This window comes from Lycium ferocissimum, chromosome 1 (assembly GCF_029784015.1).
Source record: "Lycium ferocissimum isolate CSIRO_LF1 chromosome 1, AGI_CSIRO_Lferr_CH_V1, whole genome shotgun sequence".
Taxonomy (NCBI): Eukaryota; Viridiplantae; Streptophyta; class Magnoliopsida; order Solanales; family Solanaceae; genus Lycium; species Lycium ferocissimum.
In genome coordinates, this window is record NC_081342.1 from 2397901 (window position 1) to 2406473 (window position 8573).

Below are 8573 nucleotides of genomic sequence, written 5' to 3' on the forward strand. Positions count from 1 at the left end.
CAGAAGGGTAATGGTAGCTTGGCCGGTGCGGAGATGAAATGTGTGCGTCTCGGGTCGCCGCCTGCCTTCAATCAATCACTAGCGACCTATCGTCTTTGTGCCGACCAAATGGCCGACGCACGGGGGATACCGCCCCGACGTATTATATCCGGACACGAGGATGTGAGGGGCGAGTAGCTAGATCTCCCGTCTTTGAGTCCCCACAACAGGGTGCGGACACCAGACTCGGTTGCCACGGTCGGATGTCCGTATATGTTGCGACCTATGCCGGCCGAAGATACGGTAACTCTCGGTCGAAGGGCCCAGGATCAAGAGGGTGGCGATCCGTCTATTTTACTGCATTTTAAATAAATCATTAACAAGTAGTATTAGTATTAGTTATGTAATCTTTTATCGAAAATTTTATTAAAGATTGTGGTGACCCATCTTTTACGTATTTTAAATAAATCATTAACAAGTAATATTAGTTATGTAATCTTTTATAGAAAATTATATTAAGGGTTTTCAATCCTAAGCTACGGGTTATGAATCCTAAACTAAGGGTTTTCATTCCTAAAATATAAAGATAAGTCAAATAATTAACAATTAGTTAGCATACAATTAGTATAAATAATTAATAAATAAACAAATAACTAACTAATCAAATAATTAACAAGTTATTATCATATATTTAATAAAAAACAATTAAGTAACTAATCAAAAAATTAATAAATTATTATCGTATATTTAACAAATAAACAATTAATTAACTAATGAAACAATTAAGAAATTATTAACAAATAAACAATTGGCTTAACAAAAACAAAATAAATAATTAGCCGATCTAACAATTGAAATAGCTAGTCTAACAATTAATAAATACTTAAGTCGCTAATCCAACAATTAACAAATACTAAATAAACAAGCAATAAATAATTAACTAATTAACAATAGATAAAGAAATTAAAAAAAAAATGAAAAAATGGGCGATCCCCAACGATTACGGACCGCCTAAAAAAAAAAAAAAAAAAGCAAACGAGTAATCCACCACGGTTATACAATGACCATGCTTAGGGTAATAATATATTTAACAATGTAATAGAAAATTCGAGAGTGAAATACCTAGATTGAAGCTTTTTTTGAGTTTTTGAAATGTGTTATCGCCACCTGATAGAAATCCAACCTTGAAACTTTTCCTACACTGACGATATCACAAATATTGAAACTTTGGATTGAAAAATAACGAAATTAGTGTTTTAAGGCGTTGGGACCACTTTGAAAATGGGGTTTAATGGCGGGTGGGGGGGGGACATCGCGATGCATTCGTGGTGGGGAAGATGGAGGGACCGATTTATGTAGTCTCCATTCACACACGAAATTCGTGCGTGAAAGGCCCAAGTGCGATTTTGCGGTTTGGTCGCTTCAGCAATTTCATGCGTGATAATCTTAGTAATGTAGTTTTTTTTTTTTTTTTTTTGTGTTTGGTTCAACTTTTTATTTTTTGTCTTCTTTTAAGTCATCGGATTCCTTGTTTTCTTTTGCTTTTCAAATGCTCATTAAAATTGAATTGTTAAGTACAACATGTGTTCAGACACAAAAAAAAAAAAAAAAAAACATGTGTTCAGACAGTACTTAGGGCTCGTTTGGCCATGCAATTCGCATTATATCCTAATGCACCACTTTAATAAGTCGCAAGTCTCCATGTTTCTTTTATAAATAAATACTTGCGATTACAAACTTTCAAATACACATAATTTTACAAAGATTCAGTGGTCCAATTAATCAACAATAGAGTAACCAGTTGTTCTTTAGCATAATCTTCCCACATGCTACAAACATTCTCTTCAAGTAGAGCGAGTCTTTTTCTCATAGGTCTTTTTTTTTTTTTTTTTTTTTTTAACAAAATATATAAACTTATGGATCAAGTTTTAAACTTTAAAAAATTGAGATCACAAACTTGGAATTGCAGTTCTACCTTTTAGGTGAATTTGGGATTTGGAATCAAAATCTCAACTTGAAGTTTTATTCAAATATGATAAACAACACAAATTTCAAATCAAAACTTCAAAATTATAATGCGAATTGCATGGCCAAACGAGCCCTAAGTACTGTCTAAACACTTGTTGTACTTAACAATTCAATTGTAATTGTTTTTTTGTTTTGTTTTTGTTTTGTGTCTGCTTATGATGTTGTATTGTGGTTGTGCATGATTTGTGAATGAATTTTGCTTTTGCTGGTGCTATGGATGTTATTGTTGATCGACACAAATTTCAGTCACTAATTAGTTATTAAAGGCGGATTAAGATTTTGAGTTTATGGCCTTTACACCACGATCTGATTCATTTTGCTTTGCACGAATATTTTTTGATTGATTATTTATGCATATTAAGTAAATTTCTTAAAATAAATATATAATTTGAGCAAAAGTTAGTGAGTTGTGCCCAATCCGTAGCTTTCATGGTGGTTCCACCCCGTTGGTTACACTTGCAAAAACTTTTCATTGGATAACAACTAGAGAATCGAAGTTAAGTGTGTCTATTGTCTAGTATGACGGATGAAAAGACATTTTCCGGGATCGGTGTTTTAATTTGGTTGGTGAATGAAAAATATTGTTTAGCTAATTAGATTGTAGTTGGATGAAAATTTTGAATATTACATATTGGCAATAATGTCTAATTGTTGATTGAACCAAGTGATATGAAATTGGAAGTTAATATAATTGTGAGGGAAATGATTTATTCATTATTGAGATAAGTTGTGTCCTCCTTTTAACAAATGGTGTTTTTCACTTGATGGTAAATAATTTTCCCATAGACGTACCCGGTACACAACCAAAGAACAGAAAAGAAAAGAAATATCATAAGCTTTCTACTGAGGGCTGGTTTTCCAAATATCTTCAAACGTGGTAATTAAAATGCTATTTGGAACTAAAGAAGCAATTTTCAGGAGATACACTTATTTAAATCGACGTAATCAAATGGTCATTGAAAAAGTAAGATGTCTAACTGACAAACAATAATAAGTTTAAGCGTTTATCCATGTATTTACCCTTGCTTATTTGATTGAATTTTGGAGATACAGATGCTCACTTTTAGCAAAATGTTTAATAACTAGAATGTTCAAAAAAAAAAAAAAATTGAAAAAAATCATGGTCAATTATAAATTATTTAACAAATTAAATAGGGCTAATATTGTCATATACAAAATGCAACATGAATAGGAAATTATCTTGACTAGACATTCAGAACTTTGCTTTTGATCAAGGATTGAGTTGATATGCTTCGTTGAAAGTTGAAACTCTTTTTGGCTACTATTGAACTGAGACTACATTGATCTCCTGGCATGGTGTCTCTTCATTTGATTCAGAATAATCCACGAGTGCTGGCAAAGATGTAACTTTACCATGTTGGTCTAAATATAACAAATGGATCCCTATCTTCTTTACTATTTTTTCTTTGCCCAGCTCGAAGAGTTCTATCTTTTCTCCGCCTTTGATCTGACCATCAAAAGGTGCCTCTAAGTAAGATCTGTAAAGTACACATGCGTGTTCAGCACGTGTTACATTATCCAAACGCAAGACGACACGTGAAGTCATTTTTCCGGCAATACTAAACCCCAAGCCTTTCCATGGACAAGAAGAGCGAACACACCAGAGAAACATTCCTAAAAACGTATACTTCTTGTTATGTGTGGGCATTGTGAAGCAGATAGACGAAGTTGTAACTTGATGGTTGAACCAATCTGGAACCTTATACTCATCGCATTGGAGATAAATTTCTAACCCCTGCTTTATCAGATGAAGATGGAAGATTATTACTATGGCGAGAGAGCGAGATAGAGAGAGAGAGAGACTTACCAGATATTTTCTAGATGGAAATGCTAGAGCATGTGCACTAAAGAAGCCTTCATTGAACGGATTTTGTAGAGAAGTACAATTCAGCATGTTGATCCGCCTTATACAAGGGATGTTTTCAAACTCAGTAATCTTGACTATTTTTTCGCAATTTGCAATTTCAAAAGTCTGAAGATATTCTAAATTTGATACTGACGGGAGTGTTTGAAGATTCTCACAGTCATTCAAACGCAAGTCCTTCAAGAATCGTAACTTAGAAAAATCAAAGGGTAGATGATGAAAACTGTTGCCACTCAAATTTAAAATTTGTAAGAAGGATAAACTCCCAAAATCCTTAGGAAAATCAGCCTCGGACAAACCACAATATGTAAGGGTTAAGCTTACAACACAAGTTGGCAAGGATCCCACACGATAGACTCTTCTTCGAGAAAAACCCGCTTTGGCCTCTAAATGTTGACCTCTTATTTCCAACTGTACAAGATTTCTTGGCATTTCAACAGGCAATTGAGTTATACCCGCATAAGCTGCATTAAGAGTATTTAGACCTCCCATATCTCGAACGCCAACTGGCAGTGTTTGTAAAGATGAGCACCAACAAATCTTCAAGGATTCAAGGGATTTTAGCTTGCATATGCTGCTCGGAAGATCCGTAAGCTTTTTGCAACCATCCAAATTTAGATAAATTAGCCGACTCAAACTTCCTATAGATTGATGGATCTCCGTCAGATTTGAGCAATCACGAAACCTCAAAGTCTTGAGACTGCGTGAACCATTGAAGTTCGGAGTTCTTTTGAGCTTCTTACAATAAGAAAGATCCAGCTTGTTCAGACTTTTACAACACTAAAAGTAAAACCAAATATAATTTCAAGTAAGATTATCTTTCATTCAGTTACAAGTTACAATAACAGTACACATGAAATTGCAGAATTGAGTAACGAACCTGCAAATTCAAACCAAATTCTTGGATATTACTCCCTTGCATATCCAGAACTACAAGTTTCTCAGCCGGAAAATTTGATGGTATATATTTTAAAGAACATTTTTGCCAAGACAACCATCTGAGCTCCTTGGACAAAAGCTTAAAATCTCCACTAATATGTGATGCATCAATTTTAAGCACCCTAAGATTTTTCATGTTCTTAAATGCTTTGGTGCTCAAGTTCACACCTTTAATGCCCGTGAATCTATCATCAGTACTTCTACTTTCTTGGTACCCTGTAGTTCAGTAAAAATAAAAGTATCTTAAGGTCAGGTTAAGTCCCAGAAATTAAGAGAGAGAAAAATGCTTTATACAAATTGAAGGTCAAACAAAGTGAAAAGATTATGTACCAAGAAACATGAATTTTCAAATTAGATTCAATTAGAGGGTGTAAAAGAATTAATATTGCTAAAAGAGTTAAGATGAGACTCTTTAAATACAAGCCAACAACTGCATTCAAAGAGAAATAATATCAAAAGATTAAAAAAGACAAACAAAGAGGACAAATTGCTTCCAGAAACTTGAGAATATATACTACCAAGAAAAGACATAATATATACTGCATTAGACTCTCTCTCTCTCTCTCTCTCTCTCTCTCTCTCTATATATATATATATATATATATATATATATATATGTTTCTTGAGATAATATTGTAAATTTTCCATAAAATGCTAAGCAACACTTTTATAAAGTTGTCATGCCTAATTTCATTGAGCAAGATATATATGATTTCCGCAATATATACATGCATAGAGATTTAATAAGAGCATAATTAAACATAATGCACAAGGTAAAATGATGAATTGGAAAAAAAAAAAAAAAAAACAATAGTCAAATATCTTTGAATAACTACTCTTGGAAATACTATAGTCTATGACAATAAGTGTACGTATTACTTATTTAGAAGTTAGTAAGAAATATGTATCAGCAAACCGATGTAGATAATTGTTAAATAAATGAAAATTTATTTGATACTTTTTGCCTTCGTTAGTTTGAGTTTAAGACTTTAGCAAATGCTCATTTCAACTACACAGTGGTCAGTAAATAACTAGAGATAATTTACTAACTATAGAAGAAGCACAAATGAATTGAATTCTTGTGTTGACAACAGAAATTATAAGCAAATGTTTATCAAATTAAAATAAATAAAAAAGTATAACCATAATAAAGAACGAATTTACTGACTTTATTTCCTTGTAGAACATCACAGACTTCTTGAGGGTTGAACAGTCTACTTCGTTTTCCAGGATCTCGAGGTGACTCCATGCGAACGATTTCTCTTCCCATATCCCGCACTAAATCATGCATCGTCAAATTATCCACAACCCTGTCGAGCAAGTGTCTTTGGACTAATGTTAAAATTGCACTTTCAGTATGAAAACCACATGCATTTAATGTTTTGGTAACTTCATCCTTAGGAAATCCATGGAAGGCGCACGCGATATCAAGGAAAACATCTTGAGTATCACAATCAAGTCCATCAAAGCTTATCTTGAGAATCTTTTGAATATCACAATGAGGAATTGCTCTCAGTTTTTTGAACTCGTATCTCCATTCTTCTATGGATCTCCCTTGCAAATGTGACCCCAATGTCACAAGAGCTAATGGTAGCCCACCTGAATATTTGATTACGTCTTGTGCCAGCTCATCATATTCTTGTGGTGGAGAAAGACTTTTAAAAGCATGACAAGAAAAAAGTTGCAGAGACTGATATGGATGTAATAGTTTGGCCTTGTATCTCTCATTTTCTCTAAGCCCACATAGCAATTGCTTATCGCGGGTTGTAATAATTATTAAACTACCTGAACCAAACCAACTTCTTTCTCTTGCTAAGGATTCTAATTGACTTCTATGATCCACATCATCAAGAATAATTAGAACCTTTTTTGACTCAAGTCTTGCTTTGATTAGATTGACACCTTCAGCAACAATATCAACTTCGAAGTCCTTAGTTTTGAGGATCTGATGAAGTAACTTCTCTTGCAGCTTGACTAGACCCAATTCTTCAACTTTTGATCTAACATCTGAAAGGAAGCAACTACTATCGAAGTGTCGAAACATTCGGTTGTAAATAGCCTTTGCCAGAGTTGTTTTTCCAATTCCACCAACCCCATATATACCAATCATGCGAACTTCATCTACACATCCAGTTTGCAGTAACAACTCTATATCTTCAACACAAAAATCTACTCCAACTGGATGCAAAGCAACATCTAGGGGTGTCTGGTACTTGACCTCTTGTTGGACTTGTTTTATAATACTTCCAATAAATTTTGATTCATGCCTACAAATGTTTTGGAAAAAATAATAGGCAAAACAAGTAAATAAAACTTTAAAATTTGATTTTTTTTTTTAATGGATAATCAAAATCAATAGCCAACACACAACATTGGGGGATGATCACAATTTTGACCCAATAGGTACTTGACAGGGAAATCAAGATTGAATACTTATCATGAAATTTATCTGTAATTATTTAATAAATGACATGATTGTATAAATATATTTTAAAGTGTCACTGCGTAGAACTTAAACTCTTTAAAGGATATTGACAACTAAACCTCCTATAAAAAGTGAGATTTATAATCTTGACAATAAGGCAAGGTGCTTGCTACATGAGACATCATACTGTAAAATTTAGTGTATATAACTTAGAGTATGTTTGGGTAAGTTGATTATAAGTAGCTGATAAGTTTTAGGCATTGAAACTGATTTTTATAAATAAGCAGTTACGTGTTCGGATATAAGTACTGAGACTGATAATAAATAATTAATTTGTTTAGTAAAAATAAGTTAAATAAGTTGATCTATTGTTAAAATAACTAAAATATCTTTGACATCTTACATAAGTTATAAATCTGTGACTCTGTGAGTGAGTGTGTGTGTGTGTATATATATATATATTAGTGTCACTTGACCCGTGCTAAGCCCGTGTCCAATACTAACATTAAAATTAAATTATAATTTTTTTTTGTATTTTTCTCTCGCTTTGTAACATTAAGTTATAGAAGGAGTAGTACTTCGCATTTTCTAAAAAATCTTAAAAACTAAATCATAATATATAAATTATTTGAATTTTAAAGAAGAATTTCCTTTAATTTTCAAAAAATTCATGATATTGGAGCTCTTCTCTTTTTTATTTCATTGAAGGCTTTTGAGAATATAGTGTCCAATAATCCAAATTGAACTTTATCATATGTTGGATTAATTTCACTCAGTTTTTTTCTTGAATTAAATCAATATTGACTATCCAACTATTGCAAGAAGATATTTGAGTGTCCAAGAAATATTGGCACGATTTTCAACCTCAAATAAATAAACTATGATTTAAATAGTGGACAAGTGACGTTATAATTAATTGAAAATGAACTAATGCATTACAAAGTTGACGAAGCTAATCATTTGTTTGAAAATGTTTTTCTTCTTTATTTTCCTTTATCCCATTGGGTATTTCAATATCTATTGTTGAAATTCAACATCAAATAGACCAGTGCATTCTTTTGCAAAACATTCCAAGAAGAAAGAACAAACGTGACGATCGATTTTAAGCTCAAATTAATACACAACACAAAACTATATTCATTTATTTTTTTAGCTATCCTAAAGGCACTGCTTTCAATAGCAAGCTCACCATATAAGAGCTCAACAAATGATTCATAGTAATGTTAAATTTTAAAATCTCTAAAGGAATGCCACAAACAATATTGTTAGTGGAATCTATATTTTTTGAGCTTAAGATAGGAGAATAAGATCTATAAA

The 8573-nt window shown here is 32.5% G+C and overlaps 1 protein-coding gene across 15 annotated transcripts in view; it reads right to left on the reverse strand.

The window, feature by feature from the left end:
* Window positions 1-8560, reverse strand: part of LOC132053725 (disease resistance protein Roq1-like) — a 79412-nt gene extending 70852 nt beyond the window's left edge. For 3 of the 15 annotated variants that reach the window (XR_009414235.1, XR_009414231.1, XR_009414236.1), the window contains exons 1-2: window positions 6000-8511; window positions 4217-5047 (exon numbers count right to left, since the gene is read on the reverse strand). Coding sequence is in view for 10 of the 15 variants with exons in the window: in XM_059445857.1 (XP_059301840.1) it covers window positions 3290-4672; window positions 4773-4967 (1578 nt within the window). In the remaining 5 variants the exon portion in view is untranslated. Of the gene's footprint in view, window positions 1-3131; window positions 5048-5999 lie in introns of those variants that run through there. The other 12 variants (XM_059445978.1, XM_059445931.1, XR_009414211.1 and 9 more) reach the window with 12 other exon arrangements.
* Between the last annotated feature and the right edge of the window lie 13 nt (window positions 8561-8573).